We start from the raw sequence: 26471 nt of genomic DNA, 5'->3' as shown, positions 1-26471 counted from the left end.
TACGACTGAATGTTAGTTAATTTCCATTAAGAATTGCAGTACTAGTAGTTTTAGTATACATAAAAAATACATTCATTATAGACAGTCGTGTTGCTTAAATTTCTATTCTTTTTAAAGTGTCGTTTTCTAATTTCTGACGAATGTCGAGTTTGATTTCTATTTCAAATTGGACAGAAAGCGCGAAAATTCTATACGATGTCCATCAACATGTGAGCTCTATTTTCCTGCGTAAATTAATTTAATTGAATTTGATCATTTGATTAGTTGTAAGGCGTTGTTGTTTGTCAACATGCTCAAAAAATAAATAACCGAGATTGTCTCTTTATGCATTAAGTCTTCATTATTGTTGATATTATAATTGTTGAATTCAGAGCGAGAAGTAAATTTTATTTTATAAATTTGAAACCATAGTTCATTTTTATTTGATATACAAGCATGTTTTCAACGCAATTCAAAATTTGGAAAACAGATTTTTTGTTCACTGTTGCACAGGTGAAGTAAGCAACGAGTTTAAGGGTGACAGGGCAAATGATCGCAACCAATAGATCTACTGTCCTTCCGATCATCTATTTCCCTAGCACCGGGTTCAAGTAAGGAAATTTCGTACCACCTCTAGATGCAACCAAATGAATCGACAACAATGAAGTTTGCTAGGAATAAAATTTAAATCGCCATTTTCTACTGATGAAATCAATTATCGGACTTCCATTGAAATGTTAATCGGGCGTTCATTTGATGTTTAACGCCCTTTCAAAATGTTTGAATTCACAATTTAATGTTTAAGAGTTTCGAAATCTACGCAATGCAAATTCGAGTTGTGTAACATTTTGTGACCAACTTGTTAAAATACTTCAAGGTTTCCAGTTTTAAATTACAATATACTGAGGTCATTTCTGAAATCATACGAGTGCTCTCAGGTAACATTATAAGAACCTTTAGCTTATTGAAAGCTGACATGCTTACGTGGCGTTCCCCATTCTTGTTCGATTGTTTTGGTCTATTCTGACTTCCATTTGCTTAATTATTCACTTCTCAGCAACTTAATTCAATTCAGTTGATCTTTCTCTCGCTCTTATTTTGAGCCCAGTAGTAGTTTGACAGGAAACGCACTACGTTTCTAGGACAAGTATTCAGAGTGGAATTGCACCAGTTTTCCACTCCAATTTCAATAAGTTGCAATTTCAAGCATCACATTTGACTACGGATTCGCGTCGCGGATCCAGTCTATCTAAATTAGACGGCAATTGTAACGCAATTGCTAGACTACTGGAACGGAATATCGCACAGTTCTTGCAATCAAAATATGTTGCTGAGCAACAGAATTGCTATTGTTGAGGTTAAGGAAATCTCCGAGATATTTAAAAAGAAACTCTCCTCGCCCATTTTTAAGTGACCTATAGAAAAAACCCATTGTTTAAGATAGAATGTGGGGGTGCAAGTTAAATTTCATACATTTTCAGAAGAGTTGAAAACTTTAAGTTCAGGAAAATAATATCCATTCAGTGGAAAAGTAACTATTCAACTCCGGCCTCACAAAACACGATTATTGTTGATGGGAATCAGTTCCTATGTTGAACTTCAGTCCAATTTTGCTTCTTATCAAGGGTCGAGAAGTCCTTAATAGCGACTCAATGTCGTTTTTGTTTTGGCCGTAAAAATTTCTCCGAGTTTGTTCAATTTCAAAGGGAATTTAAGCCAAAATTTTTTTGTACTAGATCCACCGCCCCTATTTGGATGGGCATTTCTCGCCATCAGCAACTAATAATAATTGGCGTCTGGAAGCTGAAAATTTTACACTTTTTGGCAGCAATTTTCTCAATTCTAAAGATAAATGCATCAAATTTTGTTGTCGGTTGTTTGCAAAAATTTTTCGCTAAAGTTGAAATTTTGATTGATAAATCAAATTTGGACTGACGAGTCTCTTACTCAAACTGATCAAAGCCTAACTCTAACTTGAACAGTTTGTTTTCGACAGTTCGTGAATTATAGTAAACAGATTTTATTAGAATAAACACGAGTTGATCGGTTTTGCTTGACATCCAACTTCAATTTTATCCTGTAACAGACAGTTTGACATAAGAATGGTTAAGCTTCACGCAATTCTTTACTTCTCAGGTGAAAAAGTTAATTCAATTTTTCTAATTATTTTTAAATAAGATTTTTTAAATTCTGCTTTCTTTCGTTTTTGCAAAACTATAATTGTTTTGACTCTGAGTTTTCACTGATCTACATATATACAAATTGTCATTCGGGAACAAAAAGATTTCCAGGCTCAAAATAAACCATTTTTTATCAACATAGAACCTCATCGTGGATCTGTAAATATATCCTCTTTTTCCTCAGCTTTTTTTCTCTTCATATAATTTAATGAATACTTAAACTACTCGATCAAATTTCCGTGATTGTCAGAAACCCCAAGTGATGATCTCTGGGTGTAGTCCCAATTTTTCACCCCTTATTATTTAACCCCTTATTATTTAACCCCCTATCGTTTCAACCCTTATTATTTAACCCCTATCGTTTCACCCCTTATTATTTAACCCCATATCTTTTCACCCCTTATTATTTAACCCGCTATCGTTTCACCCCTTATTATTTAACCCCTATCGTTTCACCCCTTATTATTTAACCCCCTATCGTTCACCCCTTATTATTTAACCCCTATCGTTTCACCCCTTATTATTTATCCCCTTATCGATTCACCCCTTATTATTTAACCCCTATCGTTTCACCCCTTATTATTTGACCCCCTATCGTTTCACCCCTTATTATTTAACCCCTATCGTTTCACCCCTTATTATTTAACCCCTTATCGTTTCACCCCTTATTATTTAAGCCCCTATCGTCTCACCCCTTTTTATTTACCCCTTATCGTTTCACCCCTTATTATATACCCCCTATCGTTTCACCCCTTATTATTTAAGCCCCTATCGTTTCACCCCTTATTATATACCCCCTATCGTTTCACCATTTATTATTTAACCCCTTATCGTTTCATCCTTTATTATTTTAACCTCTATCGTTTCACCCCTTATTATTTAATCCCCTATCGTTTCAACCCTTATTATTTAACCCGCTATCGTTTCATCCCTTATTATTTAACCCCCTTTCGTTTCACCCCTTATTATTTACCCCCTATCGTTTCCCCCTTATTATTTACCCTTATCGTTTCACCTCTTATTATTTAACCCCCTACCGTTTCACCCCTTTTTAATTACCCCTTATCGTTTCACCCCTTATTATTTACCCCCTATCGTTTCTTCCCTTATTATTAAACCCCTTATCGTTTCATCCTTTATTATTTAAACCGCTATCGTTTCACCCCTTATTGTTTTACCCCCTATCGTTTCACCCCTTATTATTTAACCCGCTATCGTTTCATCCCTTATTTTTTAACCCCCTATCGTTTCACCCCTTATTATTTACCCCCTATCGTTTCACCCCTTATTATTTGACCCCTTATCGTTTCAGCCCTTATTATTTAACCCCCTATCGTTTCACCCCTTATTATTTAACCCCTTATCGTTTCACCGTTTGTTATTTAACCCCTTATCGTTTCATCCCTTATTATTTAGCCCCCTATCGTTTCACCCCTTATTATTTTACCCCTTATTGTTTCACCCCTTATTATTTACCACCTATCGATTCACCCCTTATTATTTACCCCCATCGTTTCACCCCTTTTTATTTGACCCCCTATCGTTTCACCCCTTATTATTTAACCCCTATCGTTTCACCCCTTATTATTTAACCCCTTATCGTTTCACCCCTTATTATTTAAGCCCCTATCGTTTCACCCCTTTTTATTTACCCCTTATCGTTTCACCCCTTATTATATACCCCCTATCGTTTCACCATTTATTATTTAACCCCTTATCGTTTCATCCTTTATTATTTAAACCTCTATCGTTTCACCCCTTATTATTTAATCCCTTATCGTTTCACCCCATATTATTTAACCCGCTATCGTTTCATCCCTTATTATTTAACCCCTTTTCGTTTCACCCCTTATTATTTACCCCCTATCGTTTCCCCCTTATTATTTACCCTTATCGTTTCACCTCTTATTATTTCACCCCCTACCGTTTCACCCCTTTTTAATTACCCCTTATCGTTTCACCCCTTGTTATTTACCCCCTATTGCTTCTTCCCTTATTATTAAACCCCTTATCGTTTCATCCTTTATTATTTAAACCGCTCTGGTTTCACCCCTTATTATTTTACCCCCTATCGTTTCACCCCTTATTATTTAACCCGCTATCGTTTCATCCCTTATTTTTTAACCCCCTATCGTTTCACCCCTTATTATTTACCCCCTATCGTTTCAGCCCTTATTATTTGACCCATTATCGTTTTACCCCTTATTGTTTAAGCCCCTATCGTTTCACCCCTTTTTATTTACCCCTTATCGTTTCACCCCTTATTATATACCCCCTATCGTTTCACCATTTATTATTTAACCCCTTATCGTTTCATCCTTTATTATTTAAACCTCTATCGTTTCACCCCTTATTATTTAATCCCCTATCGTTTCACCCCTTATTATTTAACCCGCTATCGTTTCATCCCTTATTATTTAACCCCCTTTCGTTTCACCCCTTATTATTTACCCCCTATCGTTTCCCCCTTATTATTTACCCTTATCGTTTCACCTCTTATTATTTAACCCCCTACCGTTTCACCCCTTTTTAATTACCCCTTATCGTTTCACCCCTTGTTATTTACCCCCTATTGCTTCTTCCCTTATTATTAAACCCCTTATCGTTTCATCCTTTATTATTTAAACCGCTATCGTTTCACCCCTTATTATTTTACCCCCTATCGTTTCACCCCTTATTATTTAACCCGCTATCGTTTCATCCCTTTTTTTTAACCCCCTATCGTTTCACCCCTTATTATTTACCCCCTATCGTTTCAGCCCTTATTATTTGAGCCATTATCGTTTCACCCCTTATTGTTTAACCCCCTATCGTTTCACCCCTTATTATTTAACCCCTTATCGTTTCACCGTTTATTATTTAACCCCTTATCGTTTCATCCCTTATTATTTAACCCCCTATCGTTTCACCCCTTATTATTTTACCCCTTATTGTTTCACCCCTTATTATTTACCCCTATCGATTCACCCCTTATTATTTACCCCCTATCGTTTCACCCCTTATTATTTACCCCTTATCGTTTCACCCCTTATTATTTAACCCCCTATCGTTTCACCCCTTATTATTTACCCCTTATCGTTTCACCCCTTATTCTTGGACCCCCTATCGTTTCACCCCTTATTATTTACCCCCTATCGTGTCACCCCTTATTATTTAACCCCTTATTTTTTAACCCCTATCGTTTCACCCCGACCGATTTAGTCACAACTCTATCATTGAATTCCTCTAATTGGCTGGGTGAAATGACAGAAGGCTTAAACGATAGAGGGATTAAATGACTGATGGGTTTAATTGGCAGGGGTGTGAAAAGATATTCAGGGTTAAATGTATCGGGGTGAAAAGAAGTAGAACTGTTTTTTGAACTGAATTTATTGGAGAACAATGATTTGGCCGATTCGATGATAAACATTTGATTCATATGACGACACAAGAAACATAAATCCTGTTTCAGACTGTGAATGAGCAAAACTAAAATTTTCTGCAAAATGTTACAGGATGATCATTCTAGCAATTAAAACCAGTGAGGAAACCTAGCTAATTATAGAAATTCTATACAGATTTTTTTCATAGAATTATAGAACTTTTTGTTTTTTTTCCACCTCTGTTAGCACTATAACAAAACGTTTTATATAAATGTTTGCGTTTGTTTAGTTTTTTGGGTTCATTACTGTGAGACAGCTAAAGGCAATGGCGATTACGAAACGCTGCAGTTCACCCTCCCGGACACTGTTGATGAGCTTGGTATAAAATGTTCGCGGTTCAGGTATGTCCTTTTTGATAACTTCATTTAGCTGATTAAAAATGATACGCAAAAAATGTTTCTGGTGAATTCTTTTATTTTCATGGGTCATAGATTAATGCAGCTCATGTTTAGTGTCTTGAGCGTTGATGAGAGGTAGGAATAAAGAGGTTTCGACCGGTTTTACAGTATAAAATATGACATGTCATCTTTTAAAATCAGTGTTTAAAGAGGTTCATCTTCAAAACTTATCAATAATGCTCAAAGGTCAAAATTGTGATGTTTGTTAAAAATGCTAGCGTTGAAATTTGTGACAGGTTCTACCCATCTGATCAAGTGAATGAAACATTTTTTCTGTTTTGCAAATTTAAATTTGTAGATATTCCATGATATTTTCCTTTATTCCGTGTAAGGATACCGGATGATGTGCGTTTGCATATAATGTTCCAACCCCTTTCTTCGCCGAAATCTGAAGTCCAAAAAGTTTTAATCACTTAGATAACTAGCCTTGATTGCTACCATCAGCCGTGATTTTTAGCCGTGAACTGTAATAACCTATCGAAAATCTTCCTGAGCCGTGATAACTTATCGAAAACGCAAAAACAAAAAAAATATCGAGAAGTTTTATCTGCGCTTTTCCTCTTTTCAAATAGCTATTTAATGTCTGATTTTCTCTGAAAATCTGATCTGAGAATCGCTTGAACACGCAACGGTCTGAACTATTGTCTGAAAAAAATTCGTGGGGTCAAAAAATGTCTGAACATTGGTGTAGGACTTGGTGTCCTTTGGTCTGGAACGGTCTAATCAGAGATGGCCGCAAGTGCACATAAAGTTTTCAGCGCTCTGAAGTTAGAGGTCACTTTGGCATGGGAAGGTCGGTCTCACCAGAGTTCACTGTGATGTGAGACGGTCAAATCAAATTTAAGTTTGAATTTCTGGTCGATCTGCTTAATTCAGGAAAATCTCGGGCTGGTTTGAGCGCAGTTAATTCATTATTCGCCACAAAAAAAACTGATGGCTGTTATTATAACTTTTATAGCGTGAGATTTGAAGTGTTAATTGTTTTAATTTGAAACATACCGCAGTCTTAGTGTGTGAAATTGATGCTTCTTCTGTTTACTGTTTCATTTCTCTTCTGGCTACCATTAAATAGTTCATTTTCGCGCAAAAAGACCAAAAATTTGAAACAAAACGGGATATTTTCTTCCATCTTGCAAAACTAATGTAAATTAGGTAGACTGAAATAGATAGTCTGGCCATTTATCTCGGAACAAGGTTCATTAAATGTTACATAAGTAAACACCCCCCACTGTTTGTCCTGGACAACTTTAGTATTTTTTGCACACTAGCAATAATTAAAAAAAATTACACACGTTTTATTTACACAAATTTTAAGTTGGATAATTGTTTCATTAATCGCATTTGTCTCCGCTGCTTTAGCTGTATTAAAAATGAAAGGAAGAAGTATCTCAATTACTTAGATAGTTGCTAAGAGATCCACAAAGACTTAGATAGTTAGAAAATCGTGCCGGAGTGGAAGAAACTTGAAGGCTCCAACGACAGATTTCAAATTGGGAAGCAGTTCAGTGTATGCGTCATGATTATCTTCTCTTAATTTAATATCAATAAAAATATTTTTATGATGAATGGTTAGGTTGTAGTATTAGAGCTGCTCTAAACGAATGAACGAACGGAAAATTAACCCCGCCGCAAAGCAAATCAACCGCATACATTTAAGAGTTAATTACCACCACTATTAGCTCCCGCCAAACAAATTAACGCGCGCTTAGGCTAACAATATAATAGCAAATAGCCTTTACTTTTCTAATTAATACACGAGCCTCAGTTTAGGCCTAGAATATCCAGGACCAAATTCAAACTAGAACTAGAACTAAATATGAGTAGGCGCCGGCAACTTTACTCAATTTCCCTTCTCTTTGACAGACATTTGCAATTCAGGGGAACTACTAAAAGCGATGCAGGTGCATCTGATGGAAAGCAATAAAGTCCCCCGCAAACTTCAAGCTTACAAGAGCAGAAGGGGAAGAATTAAGGCGCCTACGCAAGGATGCAACAGGCTCAAAGTCTTATGCTTTTTTAATATTTCATAAAGGAAAAAACAATAAAAAATTTCATGAGATGAGCAGAGTTAATTCTGCCGATTTATCGGCCTATAGGAAAATTAGGAAGCCGTTTCACTATGAACGTGAACGTGGTTTTCCGCCCGCTATCGGCCCAATGCTTCTCTGTTATTACTGAGAAAAAAGAAGCAGAATGAGATTATCAGTGTTCTGAGCCAGACCGCAGACAACGGTCTCTTTTCCTTGCTAGTAAACTTCACTCAAAACAAAATCAAAACTCTACTGTTTAAAGAGTAACAACTTTTAAAATAACCAAAAAATTCTCAAGTAAATTTTATAAGTGTTCTTCGATTAAATAGGACAACTCCCAACTAGAAGAAGTGTTGAACGATCGCCACCCAGCTCGTCTCGATAACACTACAACGCAACTGGTAATTAGTAAGCTGTACTTTTATATTTACTCTTTTATAAATTAAACATTTTCAGCGCCCTGATCTCTAAATTGAGACCTTTAGCACAGACAGGTTTTAAGCATTTATCTTGGCCTTCGATTTGTTATATCCCTTATCAAGTTAGATCGGCCTACATAAAGAGATCCCGTATTCTGTGATCTGTAGCAGCCCGCTTTAAATTGATAATGTAAACTCAATAATTGGTTTTAAGAAGTGTAAACATTTTTTGCTTTGAATATTTAGAGATCTAAGAGATTTTTGGTGATTTGACAAAACTCAGCTTCATGATTTTATCTTAGACGACCAATGAACTCTTTTTCGCTCTCGTTTTGCACGTATACACGAAAATATATTGAAGTGATATTATGTGGAAGATGACCATATCTACTTTCGCTTTATCACTTGCTTTTGAAAATCATTTCAGAATGTGCCTTGTTGTTACAGAAATGATCTTCAAAATTAAGTGAAAAAGCAAAAGTAGATGTGGTCGTCTTCCACATAATATGACTTCAATTTATTTATGTGTATACGTGAACGAGAGCGATAAAGAGTTCATTGGTCGTGTAAGAAAAAGTTATAAAGCTGAGCTTTGTCAAACCGCCAAAAATCTTTAGATCTTATAAGATATTCAAGCAAAAAATTGTTTTCCATCCTTATAACCACTACCTAACCATTTATAAAAAAAATTTTATTGATATGAATTTTATTGATATTATTATTTTTTTGTTATTCAAAATTCTTCTATCCATGAGAACCACAGTTTGCAAAATTTATTCATCTTTTAGCACTTTTACAGTGATTGTTTTTTGAGGTGTCATTATCTGTTGGAAAAAACTACATTTATTTCAAAGATAATGTAATTAATCACCATATGTTACCGCAATAAACACAAAAACCAAGAAAGTTGCACCTAATCTGATCATCTCCACCGAGGACCGCTTTGATTATAGCAACCGGTGTTGTGGTTTGGGTATCGAGATCCAATTTGGTCGCGAACAGGCGGAGGGGTATCCAGACCCAGTTGAGCCTCAGACCCAAAAAACATTTTGACTTTCTTCAATTCTTAGTCGCGGATTGGGTTTTCAAAACACTTTTGTTTTCTGAACGATGCAGTTCCAGACCGAATGGACCGAATGACTCTGATCAGGCGCGCATGGGAGTGAAAGAAGGGGGGTCCAGACTCTGGTTCTTTTATTTAGTAATTTCGACAGGGGTTGCTTAGTGATTTAATTGTTTTTGGAACGGGATCTGGGCTCACGTGAGTCCTGGCAAACGATTTTCAACAAAACATTGTAACTGATTAGACGAAAAATTATGTTGCCCGTATCGAGGAGTATTCAAATCGTTAAAAAATATAAGGTAAGATTTGTAATGATTGAGGTGAAAAGATGTTCGGCTTGAATTTTTTAGCGTTGAATGCGATGAAACGATGAAAAAATGAGCGCTAAAACTGCAAATCTTACAGAAGTTCACCGCTCGGTCCACCAAAAATCTTCATCGCATATAATATTGCAAACAGGATGTAAGAACAGCGAAGACTCCGTTTATAGCTGTGAAAAAATTTTCACCACCAAGAATCACAAACCGTGAAAAGGTTCACCACTAAGGGAGTACAATTTTCTATCTATTCAGCTTTTTAACAGAAATTGAGCATAAATTGAATAAGAATAGTGGATAAAATGGGAGTACCGACCAGCCACCTGACTTGTCCCATTTCCCCACCAACACGCTCTCCGCGTATGGGGGAATGGGCCAAGTCTCGCGTATAATCGCTACCACCCTTTTATCCACCACTATACATACACATTACGCTCATAATTTTGTGTACAAAAAATGCATATAGCCAGTTTAATTTAGGTATTTCAAACGCAAATATCAAGAAGTTCTCAAAGTTAGTACTAAGCCAAATTTCATATCCAATATGCCAAACTGAAATAAATCAGGTTAACCGTCCCGCAATTTTTTTTCAGTAGAAACGAACGAAGTGAAGGTCACTTAAAATTGCTTAGAAATGGATTATAAGAAACAAGTTTCTTGAAAATTTTGACTTTAACCATGGAGACGATTGATCTATGATGTTTATCTGAAGGATTCCATGTACCTGGAAACTTTTGTCTTGGGCCGAGTCTTTAGAGGTCTTTTGTTGACTCGCCTTTTACCACGCTACGGCAGTTTTGCTTGACCGATCTTAATGGCTAACTGTGAGGGAGGGTGCAACTACAGAAGACTTGAACATTTTTTTTTCATTTTCAATTTTTAAGCTGACTGAACTCTTTATAAAAAGCTTGGTATATAAACACACCACACACCAAATGATGAAAAAAAGCATGTCATGCTAAAATGGTCGGCTCTATTTGCAAAGATGGCCACCGCCATTAAACGAATGATATCAAACGAGTGAAACTTTCGAATATAAAATGTCTTTGAATATTAGCTTGCAAGTTTAAGTATTTTTTAAATTTCTATTTAATTCATAATAAGTTACACAACAAAGTATTCAAATTAATAGAAGGATTTAATACTTATTTTACTTTAAAACAGGCAATTAGTTGGGGAAACATGACTAATTTTTAGTTATCAAACATGTCGGAATAATTTACAAAAAGAAATTTCTAGAATTAATCTACCTGAGTAGACTTTTTTCTTTCCGACCCTTTTTGGCTATTCATCATGAGTTTCACTTCACTACAAAAACTAGCGGAAATTTATAAACAATTTTTTTTCATTTGACGAGACTTTAATAACTGGATCTTTATCAAATACTTCTTTGTCTGAAGAAAATTTAAACGAGTTGACTACTTACTGAAATGATTACATTTTGTAACGAGAACAAATGCATACCTGACGAAACCGTTGAACGCACAATCGGGAACGGAAAACAAAAAAGCAGAACACTAGCAGTTATTCCTAACCAAGTTAAAGAAGGACCTACTGCAATACGAGAATCAGGAAACGTTGGACACGTTTTAAAGGGAACGTGCCAGAATTTTTTATCGTTCCGTGATAAACTGAGAAATTGATTCAATGTTGGTAAATTTGAGTTTTATCTGACCACAATTAAAAATATAGAAGGAAAGCTGAATCGTTCACATCTGCTGACAATGCCTGACAGAGGATACATTTGGGGGAAAAGTGAAGCAAGATCATCATGAGATTAAAAAGGATATTCCTTGGAAGCAACTGTTGAGCGATAAAAGAAATTACTACTCTACTTTCCGTTGACTTTCCGAGTTATACGGTGAAACATTTTCCCAAGCATGTGAAAGCTATCCAAGAATCTTATTCTCAACTGACTACTATTCGGAATGGAGAAAAAATCTGAAAATGTTAATAGCAGAAGAAGGATACTCAGCTACAATCTAGATGGATGACAGGATTAAAAATTTCATAACTGATAAAAAACGATTGGTTATTGGCAAAAGTATTCAACATTAATATTGATATCACTATACTGAATAATAGTTTTTGCTCGAATTTTATTAGTAACTGAATTTATTAGAATGAGCAAACCCGCATAAATAAGCATAGCCCTCTGCCTAAAATCAAGCGTTTGCTTGCTTATTATGCTTTTTATGCGTATTGAGCTGGGGGTCTAATTTTTTTTTGGAAATTTCTAATATGTCATCATTATCAATACCACTAGCTTCAAGTTTTAAAAATAGAAAATGATATTTACAAGAGCAATTGGACTCTTTATTAAAATAACCAACTCTAGGTAAATACACCTTTATGTGAACTTTTTTTATGTGACCCCTCAACCCACTGAAGCTACCAATGGAACTACAATGTTCACATATAACTTTACTAGCATTACAATCCTTACATGTATACTTATTTATATTTAATTCTATTTTATGTTTAATAAGCTTACCTTTATTACAAGCTCTTTTTGGCTCATATCTGATCTCTTTACCATTTTTAAAAATATAATCTTTATCTTCAACTCTATCTTAATCTTCATCTTCATCAAGCTTTTGGGTTTTATCTTTAACTATATCCTTAACTGAGTCATTAATCTTGTCTACGTCCTCGTCTTCACTCACACTCTTTCTACAACGATTCTTATTACAAACACCACTAAATCAATCATATCGACATTTACACACACCTCTCCTATCATCATGAAGTCTAGCATAATGACACTTGATGGAATAATATCCTCATACTCTTTATTACACTCACCACATTTATTAACCATTATTTACTACGGGCAAAAGTTTAATACCACTGTGGATCATGGATGTGGTCATACTTGGGTCGGGGTTGTAGAGGAAGCACTGCCCCAGACAATCCCTACGTTTTCAGATGATATAGACATTAATAACCAGCTCCTTATTAATCTCTTCAGAGTTCACACTGCTGTGGATCATGGATGTGGTCACATTTGGGTCAGGGTTGTAGTGAAAACACTGTCCCAGACAATCCTCACATCATTCAGAACACCATGAGGATCAGATTTGGATACATAAAACAGAAGGAAAGCAATTGGAAGAGAATTTAATAGTTTTGAGTCTTCAAGAAGGCGCAAATCAAAAATAAAAAAAATAGTTTTTTTATAATTCAAATATTCAATAATACCAACTGCTGCCCCCCAAATGTCATTGGGGTGCCTGAAATAGGAAAGACTTCTCACCCCCCCCCCCCCAATGACATTGTGAGCATTGACCCCTCCGTTTTGGTACCACATTGGCCAGCCCCGTTTAATGGATTTTTGGCACCCCCCTGTTTATTGGCTTATTGGCGCAACCCCCCATCCCCCCTCGATAATACCCCCAAACCACTCGATATTACCGTAAAAGAGGGCGAAGAGACCTGCCATTTTGAGAAGTTTAATGACACCGCCCCCGTTTATCTCCCCCCGCGTTAATTAGCTTATTGGCACCCCTCGTTTATTGGCTTATTGGCTGATAGATCAATCGGCTGTTGTTTTTACTATTTTGTCACATAACTACCTGAAAAAAAAGAGAAATTAGTTCATAACAACCTGAAAAAAAAACATTTTTAGCCCAACCGGGTAGTTCAACTCTTTAACTGGTTTTAACTGATTTTGCACTGGTTTTGCCTGTTAATTACCGGTTTTTGTCTGCAAAAACTTTCGGTTTTCAGTTATTAAGATTGAAATTCTTAATCAAAAATTTCAAATTCAACCGACTGTGCATGACAAACTCATACAAAAAATTGTTGTCTGAACTTATTATGCCAAGTCTTCGAGCAAAATACCCTTAGAATACTATGAAACACTACTGGTATAGCCTTTTACTATTGGTATATCATGAATCAGTACTGAATTACTAGGGTCAGGGTACGTATAAACAATCGTTGTTGGTTTATTATAAGAAAATTTTTTGTCAATAAAAAGGTTAATGCGATGCGTCAACCCTGTACTCGATCTTTTTTTCATGCGCTAAAATTGAGAATTTTGGAGCATACTTATTTGACGTCATTTTCTAGTTCATCGATGTGCTCAACTTTCATCTGCATTTCGGTCAGCCTTTCACACTTTGATATGCCAATGGTATTTTCCTCCATATGAAATATCCTCTTTTTATTTTGGCAGTGCTTCTTTTTTTCATTTTTTGTCTTGCACATGCTAGTTTCCACAATTTATTTATGATTCCGCTCATTGTTTTCACTCTCAAATTCAGAAAGCATTAAAGGACTTACTCTACAAATTCAGTTTGGAATATTGAATAAACTTATTTTCCTATGGAAATACCCTCACCTTCTCAAAATGGTGAGTAAGACACGGCACTGTTAGGAGGCAGAAAACGTACCCAAATAAGAATTGATTCTTTTTGGGACGAGCTGAATCCCGCTGCGCTGGAAAAGTGAAGAAACAACCCCTGCTTACCTTTTTAACAAAAAAGAACATCACTCTATAAAGACTTCTAGGACCTCAACCAAAAACGGAACGCAAAAAATTTCGCAGCAAGTATTGGATTTGTAAAATCCTTACTCAATTGAGATCTTCGGTGACCGCAAACGAATCGTGATCTATTTTACCGATCCATAGGAAGCAAATCGTGCATGCTAATTGGCAGAAATCTAATTCCAGTCATTCCGGCTATGTAATATCAACCACAAACAACGTACACTTTTTAGAATCTGGAAAACAAAATACACTATGGGCGATCAATTTCCTAAGAAAGCAAAAATGCAAAAACTATTTTTAGACGCATTAGACCGTTTTGTCATATACCCCTTAAATGAAATTTATGAAAACAACTAAATCAAATAATGTTACAATCTTTTAGAGAAATGTAGAACTATATATCAAATCAAGGAAGTTCTACAAAAAATTTGTTTTTATTTTCAATGTAATGAAAAATGAGAAAAGCGCTTTATTAGTAATGCATCAGTAACACTTACATAATCCAAATCAACACGGATTGCGCCTTTCAAATCACATTTTGTAACAAAAACAAGCACTCCGCTAAAAAATTCGGATCTTTCCCATTATAGTCCCCCAGCTTAGTGGTCAGATAAACTGTAGCCCCCCCCCAATCATGGTAATTATACCATAATAGGGGGCTATAATTTCATGGGGGCTATAATGTGAAAGAATCAAGAATTCTATTTCTGAACCAGAATAGTCTGAGTTTTTGACAAAATTATAATTTATTATTAATAATAAGATATAGTTCATCCCCAATAGTTAATGATAAGATGGTTATCAAGTTGAAAAAAGAATGTGCCGCGCTACACATTATATGCCACATAGAGAGAAAATAAAGCTACTCACCGCAAATCATGATTCAAAGAAAAGTTGGATCCATTCTGTCCCCCCCCCCCCAGCTTAGTGAACATAAATCTTTTTTTTGAAACATGTAAATTACTCAGAATATAACCCTAAGGTTAGATATCTACATGCTCTAAAATGTAAAATAAATTAATCAGCATTGTTATTAATAAAATAATCGTCAAATTGTGGCTGTTCGTTTTCATAGGTAAAAGTAGAACTTGAAGGCTCCTATTTGTCTATTAACGGGTACTTTCTTGTGTTGATCGAGCAAAAACTCGGTTAAAACATTTTTAAAGCAAGATTTACTGTTAAAAGTTTTTATTGAAGAGGGCAATTTGTTCCACTTTTGAACGCTTTTCAAGATTAAGGGTTTCTTACTCCACTTCGTTTTCGTTTTCTTTTTTATAATAATTTGATTTGTTCTCTTGTTCTGTTTAGCGTTATGGCGACTAGAAAACATTTTAAAATTTTCGGATGTTTCCCATTATCTTCTGTCTGTTTTTAGCTTCTTTAGGCTAATTTTTGAGATAAACAATTCGGTTGGCAGGATACGAACCTTAATCAGAAGATCAATGGAGTAGTCAAATTTTTGACGAAAATAACAAACTTTTATTCCCCAGTTAATTTGCCTGTTTATGCGGTTTATGTTTTTCACTGTAAGAGTTTGAAAGAATACTCCACTGAAAGAAAGATGAGAGAGTACAACTGACTTGAAAACATCTATTCTTACTTTCAAAGGTATTTGATTTCTTACAAGACACAAAGAACAAATTGCATTAGCCATTTTGCTTAAAACTGAGTTCAGGTGATTTTCAAAGGTTAGGTTTGAATCATTTTGTACTCCAAGATAATGACATGCATGAGCTGGTTTGAAAATTTTGCCTTTAAAAGAAAACTCTGAATCCGAATTGGTATGATTTGTAAAGAATAACATCTCTGTTTTATCAGCGTTTAAAGTAAGTTGATTCTCTGTTGGGTATTTGTCGGTTTGTTCTAATACATTTTCAATTTTTTTGGGGAATATTTTCATTACGTTCAAATTTGCAAATAATAATAGTGTCATCCGCAAATTGAACAACATCATTTTCACCTTCCAGCTTTTCAGAAAAATCGTTGACATATAAAAGAAAAATAAGAGGTCCTAACACAGTTCCTTGTGGAACACCATGATTAATAGATATTTTATCTGATAAATCAATACCCAGTTTTACGCATTGTATTCGATTTTCGAGAAAAGATTTGAGAAGTAAAATTTTTGATTGAGAGAAGTTGAATTTTTCAGCTTTCTTGAGAAAGATCTCATGTGAAATTGAATTGAAAGCTTTTGCAAGATCTAAGAACACAGCACCTGTGTCGTTGTTATATTCCATATTTCCTATTGTTTTTTCAATAAAATAAAGCACAGCATCAGTACACGACTTTCAAGATTGGAAACCGAATTGTTTTTGTTCAAGAGCGCAAATTTTTCAAGATATTCTACTAGCTGATTAAGTAAAAGCTTTCCAGAAACTTTTGCGAAAGTTGGTGTTACAGAAATTGGACAATAATTAGTTAAAACAGAAACATATCCTTTCTTGAAAATTGATGTGATGTGCGCATCCTTAAGAATTGTTGGAAAAACTTTCTCTTGAATATAATCGTTAAATATAATCTGAAGATGTGTCCCAGGAGCATACTTTTCGGATTTCAATGCCCAAGCATTGATGTATCCCGGCCCTGGTGCTTTGTTGTTGTCCAGATTGTCAACAACTTTATAGATTTCCCTCAAAGTAAAAGGTCTAAAGTTGAGCTGTTGAAATGTTCGCTCTATTTTTTCGACGTTCAGTGGAACAATCTGCCCTCTGTAGATGCCCATTTTGCTGAAAACTCTGTTAAAAGCGTTACATATTGACTTTTTGTTTTTCGTTTTTCTACCATTCTAATCACTTTCAGTGATCTTTGGACTGTTGTTTTTCTTTCCGATTTTTTCTGAATGAATTTCCATTTCTCTTTTGAGCTTTCAATTTTCTTAAAAAAATCCTCTGAAAATTGATTTTGTGCTTCTTTTAACTTTCGATTTACAAGGTTGCGATACTTTTTAAATGAAACAAATGATTCAGCACTTTGTGTCAATTTGTAGTCCTTGAAGTAACGATATTTCTCGGCAACTAAATGTTGGATTTCTTTTGTCACCCAAGGTTTTTCTGAAGTAGTCTTCTTTATATTAGAAACTAATTTCTTCTTTGTTGGCGCGTTTTTCTCGAGTATTGTCAAAAAAATTCTGTTAAACTCTGCAAACATTTCATCACAGTTTCTTTGTTGATAAACTGTTCACCAATCTGCAAGGGCCAGATCTCTATTGCAAGAGCCAGATCTCTATATGACCCCCAGGCGCACGTGTTATTTTCTTACATAGTAACATGCTATATTACATCATATAATTTGTAACTGGGGGTCAAAAAAAAAATTGGGGGGCCAAATCAGAATTGATCCGAAAAATTCTCAAACTTATGCCAAAAACCTGAACGGGCCATAAATCATCAATTGGTATGAAAACTTACCAAGAAGAAATGCTCCACATAGAGTCTGGAAACAAGATGTGATCGTCAGAAAGAGTGACATTACCCAATTCGAGATGCGAGGCGAACAAAAGGAAACTCTTCGAAAATACCCAAAAGGGCTGAAGACCACGGAAAGACCCATAGAAACAAACATAGAGCCGCTTTATTTGCTGAAGATCGAAGTCGAGAACTGTCGAAAATTGTACAAAACATAAGTTTTTATCAAACTGTTTCAATTTCCGACCCAATGTTATGAGATGTTTATCTGGGTCTTTCCCATTAACCCCCCCCCCCCCCAGCTTAGTGGTCACATAACCTATAGCCCCCCCCCCCCCACCATCATGGTAAATATACCACAATGGGAGGCTATGTTTTCATGGGGGGCTATAATGGGAAAGACCCGTTTATCTGCTAAGGTTCTGGTAAGAATCTTAGCAGATAACCGTTACAATCTTGTCTCTTAGCAGACAACCGTTATTCGCAGGAATCTTGCAAGATCTTAGCAGATAATCCTCCTAGATCGTGTAGGGTAACAGGATATTAAAAGATGAAACATAAGCTATAGACGGTATTATCTCACTTTTACCAACAAAATATTACATTGCACACGCAATGAAAGTGTGCCTTTCAAAAGTAACTGCATCGCAAAAGGAGTAACAATTTTCATTTGCTGCCTACAGAAACCAAAATTATCCTTAATCTGAACTGGACCGTTAGTTATCACTACAACGAATAGACTCATCCGAACGAAGATTAAACAATGGAAACTACTAAAACTGTTGACGCGCAATATTTTCTTACACTATAGCTAGCCATTCATATCCAGCAAGTTTATGACGCTATCTATATAACCGGCGAATGGTTTGTAAGTTTCTGTAAGTATTTTTCTATTCAATCTAAAAATATTTGTTATTGAACCTACAATTTTTTTCTTCATTGAAATGGAAAATGTGATAGGTAGATCAACCTAGGTTTACTCTACATCTACGAATTCAGTTTGGAATTTTGAGCCTGTTGCGTACCGACACGCCTTCTCATAAAGTTGAGTACGACAGCTACTAAGCAATTCATTATTCTACATTCTTCTGAATCGATGTAGTCAAAATCTTCAAGAAGAAATTTTGGATCTATTCTGTTTCCCCCAGTGTTTTTACGCCCCCCAGTTACAATTTATATGTTGTTATATAGCACGTTACTATGTAAAAAAATAGCACGTGCGCCTCGGGGCGTAAAAAATCAGCCCACTAAGCGGGGGGGGGGGACAGAATAGATCCGAAACTTTCCTCTCATAAATGTATTGCTTGATTAATGTTAAACTGAAGCATAACTGCAATTATACCCAACGAGCAATCGGAGGTCTTGCCAGATCTTATTCTAGAGTCGAATCGCAACCCCTGCCGCGACTGAATAGGGTCCAATCATATCGACCCTGGGTCACGGAATTCAGCCTGCAATTTGTATGATTTTCAAGATTTCAAGTATGAACTTTGCCTGATAACTAACAAAATTTTGCCCGAGTGCTGTTGAAAAAAGTGAGCTGAGGCAGGCCACTAACGTGTTAAAGAAACAAGTTGTATTTTTGTTTCAGTAGTTTTTACTGTTTGTATGGTTATGTCTATGGTTTCAAGTACGGCAGGAGAACCCTACAACCAACAGATTTACAAACAGTGAAAGCAGTCCTCCGAACTGATCAGTTCTGGAAGAAAATCAACTGGTTCGATTTCAGAGAGAAATCAAGTAATTATATAAATAATGAATAGCCCGTGGAATGACCAAAATTGCATCCGTTTCTTTGTTATAATTGCATAAAAAATATCAGCCCGAAAAGCAATTGCCCTTGAAAAAAAATTTTTAGTGGAAACTTTGGGTCTTTCCCATAACATAGCCCCCCCCCAGCTTAGTGGTCAGATAGCCTGTACATCCCCAGTGCACGATAGCTATACTGTAACAGATGAAATACTGAATGTACTCCACCAGCCAATCAGAAACTGACAAGACCCTATTCTCTTATATATAGTGCTTGTACGGCTGACTTCAGTCAGTCTTGAAGTTACAGTTGAATAAACCATGTGTATACTCAATACCTTGACTCCAGTCATAACTGTATTATACGCCATTATAATTGAAGTACTCCTTCAATGTTTTTCTGAGTTGCTTATTCTGAGAGAACTAGGTAAGTCTACTTCGCGCGCAGAAATAAGTAGCCCTAGCTCTTTATACTTTAAGGCTGTTAAAGGAGCCCTCCACGGGTCTGCCTTAACTGGTGCGACCAGTAAGTTAACAATCAGTAACCGTAAAAATAGCTCACAGAAAACACACTAATATCTTTTGAGAAAGAAACTTAGAACTAATTTATATAAATTTGTAATTTTCTTACACTTAAAAATCAGAAAACCGGGAACACCTTCCCAAAAAATAATTCAGAAAATAACAAAAATACACTAGTACTAACAAAATGAGCCGTCACACTGGCCAAACATCATCAAAGTCGGACCCACATTCCGATGAACTTCAATTAAATGTTCTTACACGACAGAACAAACGTCTTACACATGAAATACTACCATTTCAAATTGCACAATATCAACACCAAGATCAATTAAATTTGATTAACGAATCAGCTTTTGAATTATGAAAACGACTTGCACTTGCACTTTACGCAGTTGATGCACAATCAAGAGCGCAAAACGTACAAAAAATAGCTAGACAAGAAATAGAAATTTTAAACCGTTTAGTAAAAATTTTTTTGAGCTCAGTAAATGATGCAGATCTATCAGACGTAGATACATTAGAAGTACTCATACTTTTATCATGACCACACCGAATTTGGAAAAGCTTTTTCTTGTCACGTTGTTGCAGCCACAAAAACTATTGCGGAAAAATACAACCTTTTAGTTCCTAAAATGCCGGAAATATTGTATTATATCTTTGATTCAAACTGGTTTCCTAAAAATTATGTATGTATTATAGAAGTTCCATTAGAACACATACAAAAATTGATAATTGATCATTCGAAAATTACATTGCGAAACCACAATGCAGAAAATCACAATTTACGTATACTAACATTACAAAATCAAATACTTCTTTAGGAGCATCATCAACTAAAAAATAGATAGAATGAAACAATTACATCCAATGGAAGCAAATCTAAATGGAGCAACAGAAATAAAATTTAGTTCCACGTTGTTGGATGATGGAACAATGTTTTTTTTCGCATACTGTAAATACACTTTCACTAATTGACTTACAAAATAAAAATGAATTGACAACCAGCAATCAAACAACTCGGTACATTTCAATACTGAGCCAAAAATTTTAAATGTCTCCACTCAACAATCACAACATTTTACAGATAAAAAAAATATACAAATGATGCCACAACAAATATTGAAATTTGTCTGACAATGAAACTCCCAAAACAATCAACATAAAACAATTGCTCCGACATCTTACTACTTACAACCGGCGTCAACAAAAGACACCGTCGCCCGTTGTGATAAGAAATTTACAAATGATTCATCCCTATTTAGGATGTTCAGAAACTATGGAACAATTTTTACCACCGTTTGATTGTACAGATCCAGCGTATACTACATACGATTTTCTGAATGCTATCAAAGCAAAAATGGTCTTGACAACAGGACAAAGCAAACTGACTCACCTTATTATCAATCATGGATTCTAAAACGAATATTCATGATTCAAACTGCACTGATAGGCCCTTCACAACAATGGTGTTCACTTTTACCAATAGAACTCAAGATCACGTAACATTTTTTCTTCTGTGATTTTCCAAAACCTTTGATAATGAACAATCGCAAACTCAAACTACTTTTAGAAAGTAATTTTAGAAAGTAACATACGTGCTTTACGAGAAAAAAATAAAACACTAGCTCTCCGAAATACAAATGACTAGAAAAGCATATGCTAATAACTCTACAGTTATGAGAAGTGTACAAATGAATAAGGCACCAGTTAAAACAGTAGACCCACTTGGGGGGTCTACACTCTTTTAACTTTATCATATGGGATCATTGCAGTACAACGCAAATACTCAGATGATCCGAATTTTAAAGAAAATTTAAAGATGATCGGAATCACTCTTCATAGAGTTTTGCAAAAAATATTCACGCTCAGGAGATAGTATCTTAACTTTCATTGATCGTCGGTTCACAAAACGACTCGACAAACCACTCGAGAATTTTTTTTTAGAAATGTACGATTTTACATTAACTCACTTTTAGAACAAGACATATACCATGGAGATGAAGTGTAATCTCCTTATACTCCTTATTTATGACAGTGGGAGACAGCTGAATACTCTGACAGAACTGACAACACTGGCCAGCACACCCTGTAACTGGTGCCCCTACTGACTCCACAACTGTTAAGATGTGGATCATTTACTGACAACTCTTGTCACAGACTTTACTGGACAGAAACCTCAGTCGACAACACATGACACCGACTCCAACATTCCACGAGGAAGACACATTTAGCGTATTTCAGCTACATTCTACGGATTTGGACAAACAACTTTTAACCCCGGATTGATGTAGCAGAAGAAATACTGAATGTACACCTCTAACTAATGAAAGAACGCTATTCTCTTATATACATTGCTTATACGGCTGGCTTCTGTCAGTCTCTTAATAATAGCTGAATACACCATGTGTATACTCAATACCTTGACTCCGGTGATAACTATATTATACGTCGTTATAATTGAAATTTTCCTTCAAGGTTTTATTGAGTTGGTTAGTCTGAGAGAATTAGGTAAGTCTACTTCACGCGCAGATAATAAGTAGCCCTAACTCTTCTGATGTTAAGGCTGTAAAAGCAGCCCTCATAATGTCTACCTTGACACCATAATGGGGGCTATAATTTCAATTGGGTGCTATAATGGGAAAGACCTGGAACTGTTTAGTAAAAGAACTTTATAGATGGTTTAGTAATCCGGTCAGTGTTAAAGTTGGTATATGTTGAGTTCACGCTATGGGAATTGATGAAATCGATCAATAGCAGGAATTTTCAACAGAAAATAGAAGAAATACGTTTTCGAACCATATTGAGATGGTTGCTTATTGTCAATTATTTTAACTTTTCAGAATAAATTGAAAGTCAAATGAGACTGATAATTAACAAAACTTTCAGATGCAAAATTTGCATGGGAATAAATCATTTTTTGGTGTGCTACGTTTTATAAATCACGAGGAAAATTTTGATTTAAAATAGTCAGAAAACAATATGTTATTAATATTATGATTTCTATGTTTCAGGTGACTGTTGCGGTTCTCAGATGATGCAGTATGATATGTATGCTCGAAACTCTGTTTCTCCATTTATGTTTTTCGAATTGATCACAAATTTCGACTCTTCACCAAAGAAGTTGAATAAAGTGAAAGTAAGAAAATTATTCGGATCTATTCTGTGTTGCCCCCCCCCCCCCAAGTGTTTCTTACGCCCCAGTTACAAATTGTATGTTGTTATATAGCACGTTACTATGTAAAAAAATAGCACGTGCGGCTGGGGGGGGGTATAAGATATAAGCCTACTAAGCTGGGGGGGGGGGGAGCCAAAACAGATTAGATCCAAATGCTCATTATGAAACAGATGGTTAGTGATTTCTGGGTCTCTATCCCGGACCCTGGTGCCAGAGTAAAACAGTACTGAATTATCATATCTCAATAGTAGATGGAAGATTCAGTACTGAATCTTCAATTTCAGTCTCAATTTTTTTCTGAAATCAATCAACATGAACATTCTGGTTTTGTTTTTCATGATGTTCACAATAAGATCAGAAAAAAATTGAACTTTTCAAAAGAAACTTTGAAACTTTGACTAAGCATAAAAATCATTTTTGTATTAAAATTACTATTGGGAGTTTTCCTGAACATATTTGAATTAAAAAAAACTCAAAAAATTGTGCTGTAGAGCTCCCCTTAACCCGAGTGAGACTGTATCAGAGCAATACAGTACTGCATATTGGGCTCTTTGCGAGTGTTATTATTAATAGAATTTGAGTTGTCATTACATACTTTTATTTTTGGAGTGATCCTTCGATAGTTAATTGTCAGCTTCTTGAACGGAGTCCAATCAGAGGACCCATTCTCAACATTTTCCTCGAAAAGCAAACTAAAATTTTTAGCAAGTTTAAATGTTTAAGAGGCCATGATAAACGCCCAAATAGTTGTAGGCCCACGATATAATAGCTATCACAACAATTTAGTCTCCGTTTTATTACAAATCAGAAACTGACCAATGTACCCCCAGAAAATCTGGCCGCACTGGACATCAAACTAGCTCGAAAAATTAGTACAAGACCAAAAAGGTATTACAAAGGATTATATGAAACTCTCGCTCTGTGACCTGTTGCGGTCAAAACGTGTCCTACTACGTCAGTCATACGGGAACCTGGATTAATTGATACTAGAGTAAGAAATAGTGAAATTGTTAAATTTGGGATGAAAGCAGAAAGATAAACACTCCTCTCTAGACTTATGCTCGAATGCCCCTCCTGCAAGAAACAATTGAAGAAAAAATCAGCACCCACATCAGGGATTTGAAGAAGAAATACACGAGATGAGCAACAAAATCAAAGAAAACTGACAATCAACAATCAAACTGCAAATCCAGAATTAACGCTCAAATTTAGTTTTTTTCCCCGCCTCAATCCCATTCCACGAGCACGTCCGATACGAATAAGCGTTTAGTATAACTATCTTCCATCACGGGCAAAACAGGGGACAACAACCTAATTTTTTTGACTTTGGCAAGCAACGGTTTGCAAATCTCGATTGAGGAAGTTAGTGGATATGCTAAGCAATTTTAATTGGTAGACGCTAAAGTTAAACTAAGAGCGTTCTAAAATAGGGTTTGCTGAGCAATTACAATTTGGATGAAAAAAAACCTTGGCAATCACGCCTCACATAATCTACTTCAAGAATAGGGATGGCACTATCTGATCTGATCTCCAGACTAGTTTCTTGTTTTGGCTTTTATAAGTTACGTATGATCTTGAAAAACAGGCCAGTGTTTCTAGCCCGCTGAATTCGTCACAACGTGTACTCGGTATAGAGACATAACTTTCTTTTTTTATGAGGAATCTTTCTCAGTAAAGTGGTTACCACTAAAAGCGGTGGAAGCTCTTGGCTGCTAAAAGAATGCAAATTGAGCAAGACTGACTGTATTACGCATCTTAATACTAACTGCATTGTATAATCTGTATCATTAATCAGTCTTAAGTCTGATTACCCATGATCTTTTGCCCGTTGGGTACAAGCTGGTCCTCTCAGATCTCTTTCATTTGAGCAAAATATTTTTTGGACAAACAATCCTGAAACCACTTGATTTCTGGTAGATCAAATCACACGAATGCAAAACAAGGTCCAATGACAAAGTCTTGATTTATGCTAGAGAAATGAGACAGAAGCGGTGCGAAGAATTTTTTTGTTATTTTAGCTATGTATAACAATGCGCTTTCATTCATCTACAATCTTTCCTGGTGTACGCCTCTGATGAATCCCAAAACATTCCAACAGTAATGATAAAATTCTTTGAGGCAGAAGCATTATCTAAGTTCAGATACTACTGCTATCCTTTTGGATGGGATCCATTAGAAAGCCTTGATCAAAATTGAACCTCCCGTAAGTGGGCCACACCAAGATGGTGAAAACACGGTTGGTTTGAATTCATTCTTTTATTATTATTATTATTATTATTATTAATATTATTATTACTATTATTATTATTATTTTATTATTATTATTAATATTATTATTATATTATTATTATTATTATTATTTATTATTATTATTATTATTATTATTATTATTATTATTATTATTATTATTATTATTATTATTATTATTATTATTATTATTATTATTATTATTATTATTATTATTATTATTATTATTATTATTATTATTATTAATAGTATTATTATTAAGATTATTATTATTAATATTATTATTAGTATTATTATCTTTATTGTTATTATTATTTTTTTATTATTAAAAATTATTATTATTATTATTATTATTATTATTTTTATTTTATTATTATTATTAATATTATTAATATATTATTATTATTATTATTATTATTATTATTATTATTATTATTATTATTATTATTATTATTATTATTATTATTATTAATATTATTATTAGTGTTATTATCTTTACTGTTATTGTGAGTATTATTTTTATTATCATTATTGTTATTATTATTACTACTATTATTATTGTTATTATTTTTAATAATATTATTATTATTATTATTATTATTATTATTATTATTATTTTTATTATTATTATTATTATTATTATTATTATTATTATTATTTTTATTTTATTAGTATTATTGTTATCATTATTATTATTGTTGTTAGTATTATTATCACTACTGACCTGAATAGAGAGGGTTGTGGCCTACTGACTGAGGCAGTTTTTTCCTACAAAATAAGAGATTTTGGTCTGTCGGCAGTAGCCAACATAGAGCAACAAATCAATAAAAACATCTTGTGCTCCGGCTCCCACGTTTTAAATTAATAACGGAATTACTTTTCCAGCTGAAACCAAAGGCCTCTAATTTAATCCTATTTCGCTTAATTACGTGTTTTCAATTGCATGTTCGAGGAAAGCAGAAGTCCATGGAAACTGTGTATAAATGCATTCATTTTCTCAGCTTTCTACAGTAATTATACATAACTTTGATGTAAGTTCACAATAAGTCTTCATGAGTTCCAGAG

General features: G+C 34.8%; 1 protein-coding gene across 1 annotated transcript; it reads left to right on the top strand.

Annotated features, from left to right (window-relative positions):
* Positions 1-1967: 1967 nt before the first annotated feature.
* LOC142335848 (uncharacterized) lies at positions 1968-23210 on the top strand. The gene is made up of 4 exons (XM_075384176.1): positions 1968-2115; positions 5811-5922; positions 19302-19450; positions 22996-23210. Exons 1-4 carry the CDS (start codon positions 2082-2084, stop codon positions 23208-23210), a joined length of 510 nt encoding a protein of 169 aa, XP_075240291.1. The 5' UTR covers positions 1968-2081.
* Positions 23211-26471: the final 3261 nt, after the last annotated feature.

Source organism: Convolutriloba macropyga, chromosome 3 (assembly GCF_964194025.1).
Source record: "Convolutriloba macropyga chromosome 3, txConMacr16.3, whole genome shotgun sequence".
In the NCBI taxonomy this organism is placed as follows: Eukaryota; Metazoa; Xenacoelomorpha; order Acoela; family Convolutidae; genus Convolutriloba; species Convolutriloba macropyga.
This window is presented reverse-complemented; position numbering and strand designations above follow the sequence as displayed.